Source organism: Sorex araneus, chromosome 2 (genome assembly GCF_027595985.1).
Source record: "Sorex araneus isolate mSorAra2 chromosome 2, mSorAra2.pri, whole genome shotgun sequence".
In the NCBI taxonomy this organism is placed as follows: domain Eukaryota; kingdom Metazoa; phylum Chordata; class Mammalia; order Eulipotyphla; family Soricidae; genus Sorex; species Sorex araneus.
Window position 1 is genome coordinate 228,751,478 of NC_073303.1, and position 19,318 is coordinate 228,770,795.

Here is a 19,318-nt window from a genome sequence, read left to right on the forward strand (position 1 = left end):
TCGCTCCGGCCCCTTCACTGATATTTTTTAAGACTACATTTGTTCGGTTGGCATTTTGGATCACATCTGTGATCCTTAGGGGCTACTCCTGGCTTGGTGCTCAGAGTCACGTCCAGTGGAACTTGAGGGACCAGGCGGTACCAGGGATCAAACACAACCTCCTGTGTACACAGCCTCACCGAGCCATCTCTCCAGCCCAAACACTCCTGTTGTTGGCAATATCTGGCAATGCTCAGAGCTTACTCCTGGCTCTGCACTCAGGAATTATTCTGGCAGTGCTCGGTGCTCTGGGGACCACATGCAATGCTGAGAATCAAACCTGGGTTGGCTGTTGGCAAATGCTCTACCTGCTGTACTGTCATTCTGTCCCACCCCTCCTCTCCCTCTCCCTGACTCTTCTAAGTGGGAAAGAGTTTTTGGGCTGGGGAGACAGTGTTCTGTGATGGATCTTGCCAGGCCTGGTGTGACTAGAGGCTCTGGATCACCTTTTCCACTCACCTTTCTGGCCTAACAGCCCAATAACCCACTCCAAGTTTCTCCAAGGAGCTGAGTTTGCACGTGCCCAGCAGTGTGACCGAGGAAGCCTGCTTCCCAGCTCAGTGAGTCTCCTGGTCACTACCTGCTGTGACCTCCCAGGCCAGCACTGCAGTGTTCCTGGGTTCTCACATAGATGGCTCTGCTTGGTGTCCAAAATGGCACATATCTAAGGAGGAACTGAGAAATGCTAGAAGAAATTTTAATAGCTAAGGTCTCAGGCCTCAGGAACTTCTCTGGGGACTGAAAAAAGTGGTTTTCTTCTTGTATCACAGTATAAAGGAGATGTGGTCTGCTCCAGTGCGGACAGTGGGCAGAGGGTTTTTGTCCCCTGATTGGGGTGCAGGTAAGGACAGGGGCTGGGGTACGTTGCTTCGATAGTTGACGATGAAGAGTGGGTTGAGCTGGCTCAGCACTTCGTCACTCACAGAGATGCCGTCCAGGTACTGCTTGAGCATCTCCCTCAGCCTCTTGTTGATGCCCGACAGCTGGTTGTGTCGACACTGCAGGCTCAGCTGCTCTAGCTTCACTTTGTTAAATCTTTTCCAGAAATTCTGCATCCCTCGGTAGTCTCCTATGACCTAGGGTTGAATTCATGGGAGAGGCAGGTGTTGGGGCCCATTAGTAAATATGCCCATGGCCCTACCACACCCAACCCCGGGCCTGAGGAACTTGACCTTGGCCAGATCCTCAGTAAGCTCCTCTCCATGAAGTTCCTCAATCTTCTCCTGCTCCTCCGGAGTCAGTACTGATGCATAAAAGGGCAGCACTTTTTCTTCTTCTGTTTCAAACTTCCTGCATATTTCAGCAAGTTTAAGGATCTTTTCACCCTTTTGGATGCCGGAAGAGACCGTTTGTTAGGAAAGGACTGACCCCTACAGTGAGCAGGTGCCCAGTTCCTGGGCTTGTTCTGCGCGCTTTCTCCCATCACTTACCTTATCCACAGTCTTCCTTAGGGCCGTGAGGGTGGCATTACTTTCCAGGGTGAGTTTGACTAAGTTTTCCTTGGATATTGCCCGGGCCTGAGACTTTTGGGCCTTAAGTTTTTGCAGTTGTACAAGGATCATCTGCTTGTCGTTACGGATGAGCTGATTCTGTTCCTCACTCTCACGGATATGCAATAGGATCTTGCCTTTCAGAATAAATATGGAGTCCTGGAGGAACAGGGCAGGACTATAGGGCAGTTGGGGCTGAAGCGCTTGACAGGCTGAGGAGCTTCAGACACTGGTACAGGCTGCCTGGGGACTGAGATCCAAGCACACTCTCTCCCTCTCTCCCCTGCAGAGGCCCAGTGAGAACTGGGATCATGAATGGGGAATAATGGCACAATTAAAGCAGAGCTTTGCTTATCTGTACTCACCTGCAGTTTCTGTATTTTTTTCATCTGTTCTTCAATCTCTTTGGAGCTCTTCTCATCTTTGGCCCTCAGGGTCTCAAAGGCAACCTTCCGGTCTTCTGTGGCCTCTGTGTAATGCTTGAGTGCTTCCTGGAACCGTCTCCAGAGGTCCTCCACTATAGTCTCCAGCCGCAGTCTTAGGAAATGCTTCTCTTCTAAATTCTAGGGAGTGGCCCCACACAGCCAGTGCTCAGTCCCACCCGGTCAGGGCTCCCTCCTTCCTGCCAGCAACCTCACCTGCTTGTATTGTTCACAGCACAGCCTATTGCAGTGACCCCAATACAAAATGCCTACAAAGGAGCTGGAGTGATCGTACCATAGGGAGGGCATGTGTCTCAAATGCTGCCAACCTGGGTTCAATCCCCAGCATCCCATATGGTCCTCTGAGCACTGCCAGGAGTAATTCCGAAGTGCAAAGCCAGGAGCAACCCCTGAGCACTGCTGGGTTGATCCAAAAACAAACAAACAAAGCCCACAAAAGCCAGGCAGATGATACAAATGCTACAGGGCAGACAGGGCCTGTGGCAAACCCAAAGGGGGTGGCAGTGGGCCCAGCTGGTTAGCTCCACTGGGGATGTGGCCAGTGTGACCAGAACCATACGTTGTTGGAGTGTTTTTGCTTGTTTGGTTTTGGTTTTGGTTTCTGGCCACACCTGCTGGTGCTCAAGGCCTACTTTCTGATTGCTCAGAGTTTCTCTGTGTTGTGCCTGAGGGACCATCTGCTGCTCAAGAGGGACGTGGCCTTCCCCTCCAGCTCCTCATCTCCCAGCCCATCCTTATAGTTTTCAAGGGAAACTGAAAAATCTGTATTCTTATGTTCAATTTCCCAATTTTTAAATATGGAAAGCTTATTACTATTATTATTATTTTAAAAACACCAGGGAAAAATCAAAACAGAACTCCCATTATTCAAATCCAGGTCTGGAGGCTAGTAAGTTTGCAAGCTGCAGGATGGCAGACATAAGCCGACACTGGGAAAAAATAAAATAGAAGAGAGAAGAAGAGAGAAAAGAAAACAGAGGGGAAAAAGAAAAGCAGCACCTGCGGCCAGGCCGGAGCCAACTGCACCCCCAGCGCCACGGACCGGGAGCAGGGCCTTGGCAGTTCCTTTCATCTCCTTACTTTCTTCAGTTACAAGCCAAAGGGAAGCCAGGTTATCTCCTTTGTGCCTTTGGCTCTAAGATGCATTACCCTGACATTCTAGATCAGTCCTACTGCCAGATCAATTTTCACAAAATTACAAAAAGTGTGGAGGTGCCTGGCATTTTATTTACTCGTGGCTCAGGGGTCTCTTCCGGTGCGAAAGAAAAGGAGCGCCTTCCTCTGTGTGCTCCCGGGTTCCTGACCTCTCCTGACCTGGCCTTTGTTTTGGGCCTTCCTTGCTGGGGCGGGGGCCCCGCAGTCCTGTGGCCGAGGTGCTAGAGGCCCGGTACTGCTGGGCTGGGCTCGGCCCTGGGATCTGTTTCCTTGCCCCATACCTTGTTTTTGAGATCGTCCCACATACTCTGGAACTCCAGCTTGCTTTCGTACTCGGAATCTAGGTAATTCTGCTCCATGGCCATGTAGACATCCTGGAGATAGTGAATCTCTTTTTCATGTTGGTCAATAATTGTTTTCCTGTAAGAGAAAACACACTGTCCCTACACATGGGCTAATATGAATAGCTCAAAGCAAGAGTACAACTGGGTGGATGTTGGGTTGCAGAGACAGTACACTGGGTAGGGCACTTGCCTTGATGGCGGCTGACACAGGGTCAAGCCCCAGCACCACATATGGTTCCCTAAGCCCCAGAGAGAGAGATCCCTGAGCACAGAGCCAGGAGTAAACCCTGAGTATCCACTTGGGAATGACTCCCAAAACAAGCAAAAAATAAAACAAAAAACCCACCAGATGAATGGTACCAACTCTTAGGTACCAAAAAAAGGGGAGAGAAGACAAGCTTTATTCTTTCATTTTGGCAGGGGTTAGGTTGGAGGTCACATATGGCTCAGGGACCACTCCCAGCTCTGTGCTTGGGGAGCCATGTGGTACCAGGGATTGTACTAGGGTTGACTGCATCCAAAGGCAAGCACTTTATTCTCTCTTTTTTTTTTTTCTGAGTCACACCTGGCAGTGCTCAGAGGTCACTCCTGGTGGGGCTCGGAGAGCCATATGGGGTGCCTGGAATCAAACCCTGGTTGGCCGTGTATAAGGCAAGTGCCTTATCCACAGTACTATCACTCCAGCCCCCCCAACATTTTTTTTTTAAATACAAAAGGTCACAGTGAGAAGTCTCCTCTCCATCCCTGTCTGTCCCAACCAGACACTTCAAAGTGTGTGTTCCAAGAGGGACCTGGCATAGGCAAAGGGAGGAAGTACAAGTTAATTTAGAAGAAATGCAGCATGTTCTCCCTCGGGAGTCATGTTCTGATCAAGGTGGATGCTGTGGGGTGCTGGCAGACACAGGCTCTGGCTCTGTCCCTGTCACCCTGAGTTCTCCAGACCTTTCTGACTCAAACTCCTTGGTGAGGGCTTCGAGCTCCATGTTGTAACTTTCCTCCAGCAGGCGGAGCCGGCTTCTCTGCAGGAACAGCAGCTGGTCGACGTTGTGCAGGTGGCTGCGCAGGGCGTGGGCGTACTGCTCCTCGGCCTCGACCAGGTCCTTAGCCAGAGACTGGGCAGGGAGTACAGAGTCAGCACTTCGCTCACCGGCATGTGTGTGAGAAAGTAAGGTGGATTCAGCTGGCCAGCTGGTTACATAAATGAAATTTCCCTCTCGTTCCTTATGCCAATTCTTTGTTGTTGTTGTTTTTTTTTTACATTGAGAGGCACAGGTAGCTGGCAGTGACTGTGACAACAGTAATCGGTTACAACAGTAATGGGTTAATCCAAGATCTGGGGATTTTGTTTGTTTATTTCTGTTTTGGGTCCACACCCAGCAGTGTTCAAGGCTTACTACTGGCACTGCACTCAGGGCTTGGGGACCATGTAAGGTGCCAGAGATTGACCCTGGGTCTACCGTGTGCAAGCCAAGCATCCCACCCGCTGTACTATTTCTCCAGCCCCTGCCTTACACACTGTATTATTGCTCTGGCCCCAGAACTGGGGATTCTTGAAGAAATGGCTGATTTGAGATCTGGGGAATGAAAGAAACACGTTGAAAACCTCGAGTAGATTTTTTGCACAAGATTGTAGAGAAGCCGGGGCTGGAGAGACAGTATAATAGGTAGAGCATTTGCCTTGCACCTGGTCAAACCAGGGTTCAATCCCCAGCATCGCACATAGTCATTAATTCCTGAATGCAGAGCCAGGAGTGACCCTTGAGCATCACTGGGTATGACACAAAAACTGAAAAAAAAATTGTAGAGAAGCTATAAGAATAATAGGGTCATGTCAAAAGGACTCAGGAACCAACAAAATGTGGCTCACTGTAGGAGACTATGTTTTCCAAAGACAGGAAAATACCCCGCAATCTGCAATGTGACCATCCCTCAAGCAAGAGGTAGTTTCTCTCTTCTCCACCCACTCCAATTTGGGCAGATCCTGTGATGACTTCTATCATTAGAATATGGTGCAAGTGACTTTTTAAGTCAGGGGCTGGAGCAATAGTACAGCTTGTAGGGTGTTTGCCTTGCAAGCAGCAAATATGGGTTTAATCCCCAGTATCCCATATGGTCTCCCAACCCCTGCCAGGAGTAATTCCTGAGTGCAAAGCATGAGTAACCCCTGAACATTGCTAGTGTGGTTCAAAAAATTTAAAAATAAATAAATTAAAAAATAAACAAACTAGGGGCCAAAGAGATAATAGAGCAGATAAGGCATTTGCCTTGCATGCAGCTGACCTGAATTTGATCCCCAGGCTCCCATATGGTCCGCTGAGCCCCACCAGGAATGATCCCTAACCTTAGCACAGAGCCACTGAGAACAGCTTGGTGTCCAAAAAACAAAACAAAACAAAAATTCACTTCCCATAGAAAGATGCCAGAGAGTCAATCCATTTTTATTTTTAAAGGGGCAACCATATCTGGCTGTGCTCAGACCAGGTGGTGCTGGTGCTGGAACCCAAGCTCCTGTGTGTAGAGCACTCACTTCAGCCCAGACAACCAGCTCTTATTTATGTATCATCTTCTCCCCTTCTCTTTATTGTGATGATCATGAATCCCATATGCTTCATTATGGAGGTCATACTCTTAATTGTGATGTTCACACACTTATATCCAAGAGATTAAACATTTTTTTCTTTTGGGTCACACCCAGCGATGCACAGGGGTTACTCCTGGCTCATGCACTCAGGAATCACTCCTGGTGGTGCTTAGGGGACCATATGGGATGCTGGGAATCGAACCCAGGTCGGCCTCGTGCAAGGTAAATGCCTTACCCGCTGAGCTATTGCTCCAGCCCCAAGAGATTATACATTTTCTGGGGGTACTGGGGATCATGGGCTGGAGTGATAGCACAGCAGGTAGGGCATTTGCCTTGCATTCTGGCCGACCCGGGGTTCGATTCCTCTGCCCCTCTCAGAGAGCCTGGCAAGCTACCAAGAGTATCTCGCCTGCATGGCAGAGCCTGGCAAGCTACCCATGGCATATTCTATATGCCAAAAACAGTAAAAAAAAAAGTCTTACAATGGAGATGTTGCTGGTGCCCACTCGAGCAAATCAATGAGCAATGGGATGACAGTGACAGTGACAGTGACTGGGGATCATAAAAGGCAGTGCTATGCTGCCAGGATGGCATTCATATGTGGAGTAGTGTGGAAGATCGAACTTGTGGCCTGATTACTGCAAGACTACCACTGAATTACATCCCCAAGTACAACCAAATCATTTAAAACATAAAGTGTAGGGGCTGGAGCAATAGCACAGCGGGTAGGGCGTTTGCCTTGCATGCGGACAACCTGGGTTCGATTCCCAGCATCCCATATGGTCCCCTGAGCACCGCCAGGAGTAATTCTTGAGTGCAGAGCCAGGAGTAACCCCTGTGCATCGCCAGGTGTGATCCAAAAAGCAAATAAATAAATAAATAAATAAATAAAGTGTAAATAAAAAAAGATAAATAAGTATTTGTGTGCGTATATGTGTGTGCATGTGTGTATACATTATGTAATCTCTGGGCAGTTGAATGGTGAATGATAAGAAATATCTATAGAAGTATTCATATTCATTAGAAATATCTCTATAGAAGTATATGATCAGAAAATCAGCATTCACAACCCTCAATAAAAAAGATACTCAACAGCTGCTAATATTACAAAAATAAATAAAATAAAATTGTATGTTTTACTAATGGAAAAACACAAGCTTCTATACTCAAGTACCAGGATATAGGAAATAGAGAACAGAGTAATGTGTTATGTACAATATGGAATACTATGCAGTTACAGAAAAACAAAACAGGAGTTAAGGCACTTACCTGGCCTGTGGCTGATCCCAATTCAAATTCCTACCATTGTGTATGCACCCTCCAAAATATGGCCAAGGGTTATTCCTGAGCACAGAGCCAGGATACCCCTAAGAACTACTAAGTATGCTCATCCCCCCAAAAAATAAGAAACTCTTTAAGAGCTAACAATACATATTTTTAAAAAAGAGTTAATTATCTCTGGATATTTGTTGTGTGTGTATTTTTTTCCTTCTTTTCTGACCACAATTGGCTGTGCTCAGGGATTATTTCTTGCTCTTAGCTCAAGGGACACTGTGTGGTGCTGGGAATTGAATCTGGATCTCCCTAGGATGCATTAAATGATAAAGGAAAGAGGCAGACAGGACATACACCACCATGTTGGTAAAAACAAAAGGTTTACCCACAAACAAAAATTATTAGAAGAAGTACTGAGTTATGGAAGGCACCAGTGGGAGGAAACTTTCTATATTTTTATCTTTTGAAGTTTGAATAATGTGACTGTATTACCTACCCAAATAAAAAGAGTAAATATTAAAGTACATAAAATTAAAAAGCATTTACTGATGCCACAGGATTAGGCATCATTGAGTCCACTTGCGGTAAACTACCACATCCTCTATGCAGAGCATCTTGTTTTTCTTCTTCTTCCTCTTATTTTCTTTCAGTTTGCAGGCTGCCCAGACAGTGCTCAGGGCTTACGCCTGATTCTGTATTCAGAGGTCACTCCAGGAAATGCTAGGGGACTATATGTGGTACTGGGGTTCAAACCAGTATCTGCTGCATGCAAGGCAAAAGCCTTAGCCTCTGGACCATCTCTTTGGTCCTCAAAGCTAGCTTTTGCCTTCTGTGTGCTTGAGTGAATCAGAAAGATATATAGCAGACATTGGGGGCTGGAGCAATAGCACAGCAGGTAGGGCTTGCATGCCTTGCATGCGGCCGACCCGGGTTCAATTCCCAGCATCCCATATGGTCCCCCGAGCACCGCCAGGAGTAATTCCTGAGTGTGTGAGCCAGGAATAACCCCTGTGCATCGCCAGGTGTGACCCAAAAAGAAAAAAAAAGATATATAGCAGACAGAATGCTTGCCTTGCAGTGGCCGACCTGGATTTGACCCCTAGCATCCTATATGATCCCCCAAGTCCCTCCAGGAGTGATCCTGAGTGTAGAGCCAGGAATAAGTAATCCATGAGCATGGCTTGGTGTAGCACACACACACAAATATTTATAAATCATCTTAAAAATAATACTTGAGCTAGAGAAATCACTCATGAGCTGATATGCCAATCTAATCCTGGGCCCACACAGAACACAGAGCACTAAGCCAGGAGCAGCACACCTGGTACTACTGGGTGTCACTACAAACAAACAAACAAACAAAAGGATCTTATGAAGGAGCCAGAGAGATGTACAGTGGGTAGAGAACTTGCCTTCATGCAGCCGACCCAGGCTCAACCCCTGCATCCCATATGGTCCTCCAAGCACTGCCAGGAGTAATTCTGGGAGTGCAGAGCCAGAAGCAACCCCTGAGAATTGCTGTGTGTGGCACAAAACCAAAACGAACAAACAAAAGAGTGACCTGGCTTCAATCTCCAGCACCTCATATTCTCCTCCACGCCCACTAGAGTTACCCCTGAGCACAGAGCCAGGAGTCAGATCTTAGCACAGACAGGTGTGCCAAAACAAAAAAGGAAAAAAAAAATGAATGATTTCTTAATTCATTCGACGTATTCTATTAAGAGGCAACCATAACAAGCACTTCCCGGAGACAGCCCACCTTGATGACACTATCCTTGCAGTCGACCACCCGCTCAAAGGTCTGGCTGAGGATCTCGATGTCCTTCCGAAGCTCTTTGGTCTTGACCTCGCGCAGGATGGCTCTCCACTGTGTGTTGATCTTTTTCAGGTTCAATACACTGTTATGTTCTTCCTTGGCCAGCTTGTCCTGTAGGAAGGAATAAGTGAACCTCCAGTACGAGCCCGCGAAGCCCTGGGACAGTGCAACAAGCAGGATCGCAGTTTGTCAGCTGATAGCTACCCTTTGTCTTTTTTGTGGAAGCAAAGTCACTGAACACTTAGCGAAGTCCTGTGTTTGGATGTTTTTTTTTTTAAGTTTAGTTTTGATTTTGGTTTGGGGGCCACACCTGGCAGCAGTCCTGGCTCTAGATTCAGGGGTAACTCCTGGCAGGGCTCAAGGGACCATATAATGGGATGCCAGAGATCAAACCTGTGCCTGGGTTGGCAAATGCCCTACCTGCTGACTATTCCTGTCACCAGAAGGTCCTGTTCTTACTTGGGGAGGATATGAAGTGAGATAGCTCCTTCACTTTGGGGGAGGGGAAAGGAAAATTTCTTTCAGAGGGAAACATCAGTATAGAATAATGTTTATAATGATCCCTTCTCCAGGGGGAACATTGGAATTTCTGACAATTCCACAGTGTTGATGGCGCCTAGAGCTACATAAGGCCTTTTCCTTTAACAAAGAACAGATATATCCTTTGATGGTCCCTACAGGATAGTGATGTCTCTACAGTGAGGTGTGTTAGTCTGTGCACGGGTGTCTGTGTAAACACAGTTCTCAAGAGGATGAAATAAGGCTGCAGCAATAGTTATGGTGGGTAGGGCACTTGCCTTGCTTACAGCCAACCCAGGTTAGATGCTCTGTACCACAAAAGATCTCACCAGCCTGCACAGTCGGGTGTGACTCCCCACCCCCCAAAAGGAATAAAATATCCAGAAACATGTCACAACTGCATCCCATAGGGAGGGGGGGACTGCGGCTTGGGGACGTGTTAGGCCACACCTGGCAGTGCTCAGGGGTTACTCCTGGCTCTGCACTCAGGGATCACTTCTAGTGGACTCGCAGGGGTTCATATATGGTGCAGGGGATCGAACCTGGGTCGGCCGCGTGCAAGGCAAGCACTTTACCCGTTGTACTATGGCGCCGGCCTCTGCGCTTCCTCCTTTAAGAAGGCAGAACTGGGGGCTGGAGCAGTAGCACAGGGGGTAGGGCGTTTGCCTTGCATGCGGCCAACCCGGGTTCGATTCCCAGTATCTCATATGGTCCCCTGAGCACCGCCAGGAGTAATTCCTGAGTGTACAGCGAGGAGTAACCCCTGTGCATCGCCGGGTGTGACCCGAAAAGAAAAAAAAAAAAAAAAAGAAGGCCGAACTGGACAGCCCTGAGCAGACGCAGACTGCTGAGCTATTACCCGCTCTACTCCATGTTTCGAATAGAACTTTTCCTCCCTCCAAAACACACAATGTTCCCTGAAATCGAAGTCAGTTCTATTCCTGAAGGAGGGGAGATCTTGAACAAGGAGGCTGCCACCCGCAGGGTGAAAGGGGCGGGAAGGGAGGAACGAGCAAACCATCACCTTCAAGTACTGGCTCAGGAGTCTCTCTTTCTTCTTAGTCATCTCCTCCTCCGCGAGTAGCTTCTGCTGTAACAGGAGCAGCTGCTCCTCTTCAGAAAGGGGCGCCTTGCTCTTTCTCCCTTTCCTGGGCATAGCTCTACGCCCAAGGGGGCCAGACCTGGCCAAGGATCAGCCTGCGGTCAGCTCTAACGAGAAAAAGGCCCCAATGCAGCCTTCAGAAGCTGCCCCCGCTCTGTAGGGGGACCACAGAGAGTCCAAGGCGCAAAAAGGAGAGTAAGCGCCTAGGATGAAGGCAAGGCTGGGTTCGCCAGCCTTAAATGCGTCTCCGTCTCCTAGCAACGGGATCTTGTGAAAATGGTGCCGAGAGACCCGGAGACGCGGCTCTGGCTGGAGCGCCCTCTGCAGGTTGGAAGACCGCTACCTATTAGATTTTTAGTTCATTTTTCATGAGCATTTTTCACTGAACATTTTATCTTGTTTATTTATTTATTTATAGTGTTTTGTGCCACACTCGGTGGTTCTCAAGGATAACTCTTGGCTCTGCACTCAAAATGATAAATTTGCCCTTAAGATTTTTCTCTTGAGGACAGGAGTAATGCTATTTCCCCATATTATTATTATTATTATCATCATCATCATCATCATCATCATCATCATCATCATTATTATTATTATTATTATTATTATTATTCGTGGGCTAGTTGTTTCACTATTTCAGGCAGCTCGGTCCTGTTGGTGGCACGGGCTGTGTGGTCACTTCTCCAGAGTACAACTAATAGTGCAAATATAACAACTAGAAGAAGAGCTGTTATAATTGCCATTAAGGGATGAGAAATGCTTCCATGGATTAAGATTGGTAAATACCATCAGTCATGCATCCAAAGAGACCACTGCCAAAAAAAACTTTTAATTTGTGAGAGAAAGTATCAAAGATTAAGTTGCAAATGTTGTATATCATAGGAAACATTTCCCTGTTTAAGCAAATGATTTCTAATTAATTCCCATAATTTCTGTGTTTCATATAAATTTTGAGAGTAACACAGAACAGGGTAAAATTTTAATCACATTTTATTTTATTTTTAAATTTTTTATTATTATTATTATTTTGCTTTTTAGGTCACACCTGGCTCTGCACTCAGGAATTACCCCTGGCGGTGCTCAGGGGACCATATGGGATACTGGGAATCGAACCCAGGTTAGCCGCGTGCAAGGCAAACGCCCTACCCGCTGTGCTATCACTCCAGCCCCTTAATCACATTTTAAATGAACTTTAGTTTGCAGAGTTAGTATTTTATCCTGACAGAAATCACTGCTTGTAGTAAATTTGCTATTTGGGTAACAATTTTTCTATGAATTTGTTCTTGACTATGTCTTAATAAACTAGAATATTTAAGCCAGTTTTCAACAAAAATGAATGATTTGGGTGCCTTGGTGGAGGCCAGTTCCAGCAGCAGGTGTGGTGGTCACTAATGTTATTAATCCCATAATTCCAAGGATAAACATTAACTAAAAACTTTGAAATCTTTTCAGTAGCTTCTCTAACAAGCTCTCTACAATGTAGATTGGAGGGAAGTCCTGCCATGCCCTGGGAAGATTAACAGGCATCTACTTGTGCTCCCTGGCTTTGAGTAAAGAGAATGTTAGCTCTTAAAGATATGCCGGAATTTAGGCAAGTGATACAGATACATCTGTAAGAGATGCAGAGCACAGTGTCTTTCTCAAAACTTTTTTTTTGAAGTTAAATATATAATTTTATTTTTTTATTTTTTTTTTTTTTTGCTTTTTGGGTCACACCCGGCGATGCACAGGGGTCACTCCTGGCTCATGCACTCAGGAATCACCCCTGGCGGTGCTCAGGGGACCATATGGGATGCTGGGATTCGAACCCGGGTTGGCCGCGTGCAAGGCAAACGCCCTACCCGCTGTGCTATCACTCCAGCCCCAAATATATAATTTTATTTTCTAACACAAATGAGTTAACAAAGTTGGTCACTTTAAATTTAAAAAGCAATAAGTTTGATGGAGGTTATCATTTATTTCATACTGGATGAGAACAATATTTTTTGTGCGTGGAGCCAGGGATTGAGCATAGGGATTGAGCATACATGCACAGCACGAACCATAACACTGGACATATTGATGACCCCTATTTAATACTAAGAAGTTTTATATATTTTAGAAGATTTGTTTTTTAAATTGAATCACCATGAGACACAGAGTTACAGGACTCTTCATGGCTGGGTTTCAGGCATACTATATTCCAACACCCATCACGCCACCAGTGTACATATCCTACCACCAGTATCCCAGCTTTCTCTCCTGCCACTCTCCCCCCAGCCCATGGCAGGCACTTTCCTTCTCTCTCCACTTTGGGTCACTATGGTTTGCAATACAAGTATTCTTTCTCAATACTTAACATAAGGTAAGATGCTGGGAATCAAGCCCTGGGTTGGCCATGTGCAAGGCAAGCGCCCTACCCGCCCTACCCACTGTACCATTACTCCAGCCCCTAGATGATTTTTCTTGGGCTCTAGGGTCCCCTGAATCAGGCATCCAACCAGTTTCACTAATGAATGCCAACAGTGGTGTATTCTCCCATTCAACTATCAGCAATTTGCTTACCTGTGTAACTTACTCACACCTTCATAAACAGAGTGGTTGGTGTTTTATTGGTCTGGGTCAAAACTCTTCCTGCCTTGTGGGAAAAGTTTATTTGTCCCCAGTGGAACAGTGGTGCTCAATGGGTCTTTTCCATTTGCTTAATCAATATCTTGAGAGACAAGTGTGACAGCTTTTCCTGTAAAAATACAAGCACATCCTCTCCCCCATCTTTTACCTCTTCTTTTCATTTCATTTTCCCTTTTCTTCCTCCCTAAACCAGAAACATTGATTTATCTGGATCACTAGCTTTTGCCAATGTTTTACAGCTGCATAAAAAAAAAATCTTTTTACGATTGAAAAATTTAGGGTTAAGAAGACTTTATGGGGGGGGGGGCTGGAGCAATAGCACAGCAGGTAGGGCGTTTGCCTTGCATGCGGCCGACCCAGGTTCGATTCCCAGCATCCCATATGGTCCCCTGAGCACTGCCAGGAGTGATTCCTTAGTGCAGAGCCAGGAGTAACCCCTGTGCATCGCCAGGTGTGACCCAAAAAAAAAGCAAAAAAAAAAAAAAAGAAGACTTTATGGGGGCTGGAGCAATAGCACAGTGAGTAGGGTGTTTGTTTTCCACATGGCTGACCCAGGTTCGATTCCCAGCATTCCATATGGTACCCTGAGCACCTCAAGGAATAATTCCTGAGTGCATGAGCCAGGTATAACCTCTATGCATTGCTGGGTGTGAACCAAATAATAATAATAATAATAATAATAAAAAGAAGACTTTATGTATTTGTTACCTAGGCATTCTTGTTCACATCCCCTTCTTGTTTTTGATAGTGTGCTTTTATGCATCATAAATCACGAATCACGAAATTCCGTTAATCACCGATTTCTTCGGGTAGGCTCAGTAACATCTCATTTTGTCCTTTCCCTGAGATCTTAGAAGTCCATCTCAACTCGGCCCTCCTAGGGATGTTGCACTGGGGGCTCTTCAGGGTCAGGGGAATGAGATCCAGCTTGTTACTAGATTTTGCATATGAATACACCATGGGAAGCTTGCAAGGCTGTCCCATGTGGGCAGGAAACTCTCAGAAGATTGCCAGTTTCTCCCAGAGGGAGAAGAAGGCTAAAGATATCTTCTGAGAGCTTGCTTTTAAGTCTCTCTCTGGATGTTGGCCATTGATGGGATTATACACACCTGGTTCCTCTGCCGGTACCTTCATGCATGAGGCCTGTATGAACGTGTGGAGAGGGGCCTCCAGCATGGCTGTAGCTAGGTTCCGGGGTGGTCTTCGGCTGCTGGGATCTCTGCTCGGGGTGGGGAGGGAAGCTGGAGCCCATCCCCTCCGAGGGGCCCCGGGGAAGACAGCCAGGCATGTGGGTAAGAGACTCTTTTATGCATAATAAATACTTTTAATTTGGAATTTCATAAATGTCTTTAGAGTTCAATTTCTTCATGGGTACCCTGACTACATACTGGCTGTCAGAAACAATATTTACCTTTCCTATCAAGTCTTTTAACGATTGAGTCACTGCCGCCATTTCCTCTTTCTGAGAATAAGGTGTTTGCCATGCCAAATAGCCTATTTAAACTAAGTAAGTGAGTGCATTGTTCAGAGGATGGGGTGATATAATCTTAGGTAAAATCCAATTATTTTTTTAAATCAAAACAATTAGAAGAAGGATAATGACTATCAATTTACCCTATGAAGTCAGAGATGACTAATTTCCATTCCAGACTCATTTTGAATGCTTCTTTCACCTATAGATTAGTAAGGGGCACAACTATTTTATTTGGGTCTGATCAATCTAGATAAATCACTGGCGGAAGAGGTTCGTCCAAAGTATATTATTTTTCCTATTTTGTCTAAGAAAGTCTCCAGTGCATGAATAAAAATATTTATTGCTCTATTTCTTCTTGATTTAAAGCTCCTATAGGGGAATGTCTAGAGGGAAAGACTAGCAAGCTTATTTCCTCATCTAAAGAGATATGCCCCAATTGGATTTCATGAATTCTAGTTTGTACTCATTTTAATTCTAATTTCATAAATGGGATTCCTGGAGCTCACTAGGTCCTCTGGAATGTTCATATTTTTGCCTTGGCTGGTGGACAGAAAAACGGTTTACAGGCTGGTGGCCGGCAACTGATGTACCTCTTTGGGTGCCATCTGTAACCGTCCCGGCGGTGACCAGGTCCCCTGGTGTGTGCAGGACTGATATTCATTCCCCTGGCTAATGGACAACAGAAGAACCGGTCACAGGCTAGTAGCCAACAACACTCTTTATCGGATCAGCCAGGGCTTATGTAGAAAAAGAGAAAACGTGCTCCTTAAGGGTGAATGGACAGGAAATAACATGGGTTTGGTTGAACATAAAAAAAATAAACATAGGGGGGCTGGAGCGATAGCACAGCGGGTAGGGCATTTGTCTTCCATGCGGCCAACCGGGTTTGATTCCCAGCATCCCATATGATCCCCTGAGCACCGCCAGGAGTAATTCCTGAGTGCAGAGCCAGGAGTAACCCCTGTGCATTGCCAGGCGTGACTCAAAAAGCAAAATAAATAAATAAATAAACATAAGCCTGGAGTGATAGCACAGTGGGTAGGGCATTTGCCTTGCAGGCGGCGGACCCAGGTTCGATCCTGGCATCTCATAAGGTTCCATCCCCCACCCCCCACCCCAGCACCTCAAGGAGTGATTCTTGAGTGCAGAGCCAGGAGTAACCCCTGAGCATCCCTGGCTGTGACCAAAAAAAAAAAAAAAAGGGAAAAAATATAAACAGATGTAAAGTGCTTCCTTCAGGGAAAAGTCTTCTAGGATATCTACCCACGGGCAGCTCTTTATTTGGGGGTGGTGGGGAGGGGCCTCCAGCATTTTGGATTCTGGTCCCCAATACTCAGTGAGCATTTTATTATTATAGTTTAGGTAATGTGGCTACAATGGTGTTACATTCTATGTTCCAGCCCCCTGCCCCCCCCACACACACATACACTTGGTGGTGCTCAGAGCTTACTTCTGACTCTGTGCTCAGGCATCACTCCTGACAGTGCTCAGAGAACCACATGCAGTGCCAGGATCAAGTCAGGGTTAGCTGTGTGCAAGGTAAGCACCTTAACCCCTGTACTATCTCTCTGGCCCCTCACAAAACATTTCCCTCTAAACTTTATTGAGATGCTCGTGAGTTACAATACTGCTGATTATATCTTTCATGCGTATATCATGCCAACCACCACTCCACCACCTGCTTTCCTCACTCGGTGTCCCAAGGGCTCCTCCTACATAAGCTCTGTTCTATAGACAAAGTCTCCAGTTCTAAAAACATTTGCCATTTGTTCCCTTATTATCCCTTTTTATATTTCTTTATATTCCACATATGAGAATTTTTTTGTGGACATGGTGACACACACATATAGATAAATAAAGCTAAACTTCTGAAATTTCACCAAATTGTAAGTGATAATTTGAAAAATATTTTTTTCAAAACGTACATTTTTCCAGGCATATAAATTAACAAATTCATAGCATAAATAATTCTATGTTAATACATTAAAAATTACATGAGGGGTTGGAGCGATAACACAGCGGGTAGGGCGTTTGTCTTACACTCGGCCAACCCGGGTTTGATTCTCAGCATCCCATATGGTCCCCCGAGCACTGCCAGGAATAATTCCTGAGTGCATGAGCCAGGAGAACACACCCTGTTCATTGCCGGGTGTGACCCCCCAAAAAGAGCAAAAAAAATAAATCAATAAAAATTACATGAAATAGGAATAGCATGATAGTACAATGGATAGGGCACTTGCCTTTCACATGGCCAACTTCAGTTTGATCCCCAGCATCCCATTTGGTACCCTGAGCCCCACCAGGAGTAAACCCTGAATACAACAGGTGTGATCCAAAAACAAAACAAAATTTAAAAAAAACCCCATAAAATAGATAAATTATATATATACTTATATATATATATATATACAATTTAGTAAGAATAAAGAGAAGAGGCTTGGGGGCTGGAGCGATAGCACAGCGGGTAGGGTGTTTGCCTTGCATGTGGCCGACCCAGGTTCAAATCCCAGCATCATCCCATATGGTCCCCTGAGCACCGCCAGGGGTGATTCCTGAGTGCATGAGCCAGGAGTGACCCCTGTGCATTGCTGGGTGTGACCCAAAGAGCAAAAAAAAAAAAGAGAGAGAAGAAGCTTAAGACAATTTTGAGAGAATATCTAACAAGGCCTATAAATGTGTATTTTTCCTAAAAAAGGGAAGATTGGCTTTATGCTAGAAAATGTTATTATATTGTATATAATGCTTAAGTATCTGCAGCATTAATAAGTAGAAGATCATAACAAATTCTATTGGTGTAAATATCACCTAAATAGACAATAGAACAATTTCACATAACTGAGATATTAATTCATTATTCAAAAAGTATAAAATCTCTTGGCAAGCTATGGAATAACTAGACGTTTTTTAATCTAGTAGAGGGCAACCATAAGCACCATGAGTGAATGCAGTATTCAGTGGCAAAGTGCTGAGAAGTTTGTCTTGTCTTTTGAAGAAGCTCCTTTAGCACTTTTTTGTTGTTTGTTTTTCAGCCACACCCTGGCAATGCTCAGGGGTTATTCCTGGCTCTGCACCCAGAAATTAATCCTGGCAGTGTTCAGTGGATCATATGGGATGCCAGGAATCAGACCCGGGTTGGCCATATGCAAGGCAAGCCCCCCTATCCACACTGTGCTATCTCTCCAACCCCTCCTTTAACACTGCTTGCAAAACTGATCTCAAGGCTATAAATTCCCATGTTGCCTATCCACAAAGCTCTATATCATTTCTTTAAATCTGAATGAAAATCTAGTTGGAGTATTCTTTGTGAGGTGTTCATTTCATTGAGTATTGTTGATGTGAGCCACTATTCTCTTCTGGCTCACAGACTCATTTAATACATCTTCTATGAATCTTACAGGCTTTCCTTTTTTAAAAAATGTTATTTTAACATCATAATTTACCAAGTTGTTCATAATGCAGTTACATCTAGTGTTTCAGGCACTAAATGTCCCAACATCAATCCCACCACCAGTGTGACCTTCCCTCTACCAATGTCCCCAACTTCCCACCCACCGTCACAGCCTGCCCCCTTGCGGACACAGACAAATTTACTTTATACTGTTATACTACAAAGACAAATGAAATTATTAAAACTTAGATCAATAAAAGTCAATTTTAGGTCATTGCTATATTTCATTAGCGTGTTACTTAAAAATCATTATCTGAGAAGTTACTGGGCTGATTGGTGCAAGTTGAGAATTCTGTGTTATTATTTAGGCTCGCTGAGCTTGGTGGTCGTTATGCAACTTTCCCATGAGATTTGTTATGAACCTTTCAGGGCGGACAGTATTAGGAAGTTTGGAGAGAGAGTCACGCAGCTGCACAAGCAGCCGTGCGGTCCGGGAGTCCTAGTACTGGGCCCGTTTGGAGGCTTGGCAGTCTATGAGGTGCAGCTGTGGAGCTGGCCACTTCTGTGCCAGATGGTGTAAGGTGTGGCGTGGGCTGCTGTGCTTTCAGGCAGAAAGAGGAATCAGCTCGCCCTCGTCCTGAGAAAGCCCCAGAGTTGTTAGCCTGGACCAGTCTACCTGGGAGGACCTGGAGGCATCATGTTCTTCTAGTTGTGGAGCTGAGCTAGTTGTGGAGCTGAGCATCTTTACTATGGCAAAATGGTGGGTGTGGGCAGGAGCTGCTCTGTTTCCCAGTGCCGGGTGTGCAAGGGGATCTTCCCCCCCATTCCAAGAACGCCTCAGAGTTTTCAGTCCACAGACTGGCCCTACCTGGGAAGATTCAGCTGTTTGTCTGTTCTTTCTTAGGCTTTTCTTTGTTTGTAAGTTCCATTTCTGATCCTGTTGCTTTCAATATTCTGTCTCTGGTTTTCTGTTTCTATCATTCTAACTACAATGTGTCTTGGAGTTTTTCTATTTGGTTCTATTATTATTGAAACCCTTCTTGGATCTTGGTGCCTGCACTCCTCAACACTGGGAGATTCTG

At 45.5% G+C, this 19,318-nt stretch overlaps 1 protein-coding gene across 1 annotated transcript; it reads right to left on the reverse strand.

Moving 5' to 3' along the window:
- Window positions 1–722: 722 nt before the first annotated feature.
- Window positions 723–11,002, reverse strand: CCDC65 (coiled-coil domain containing 65). Its single transcript, XM_004616920.2, has 8 exons — window positions 10,687–11,002; window positions 9,087–9,254; window positions 4,414–4,583; window positions 3,409–3,547; window positions 1,895–2,092; window positions 1,470–1,688; window positions 1,212–1,364; window positions 723–1,115 (listed from the first exon to the last, which is right to left on the reverse strand). The coding sequence occupies exons 1-8, from the start codon at window positions 10,816–10,818 to the stop codon at window positions 804–806; spliced, it is 1,491 nt and encodes a 496-aa protein (XP_004616977.2). The 5' UTR covers window positions 10,819–11,002; the 3' UTR covers window positions 723–803.
- Window positions 11,003–19,318: the final 8,316 nt, after the last annotated feature.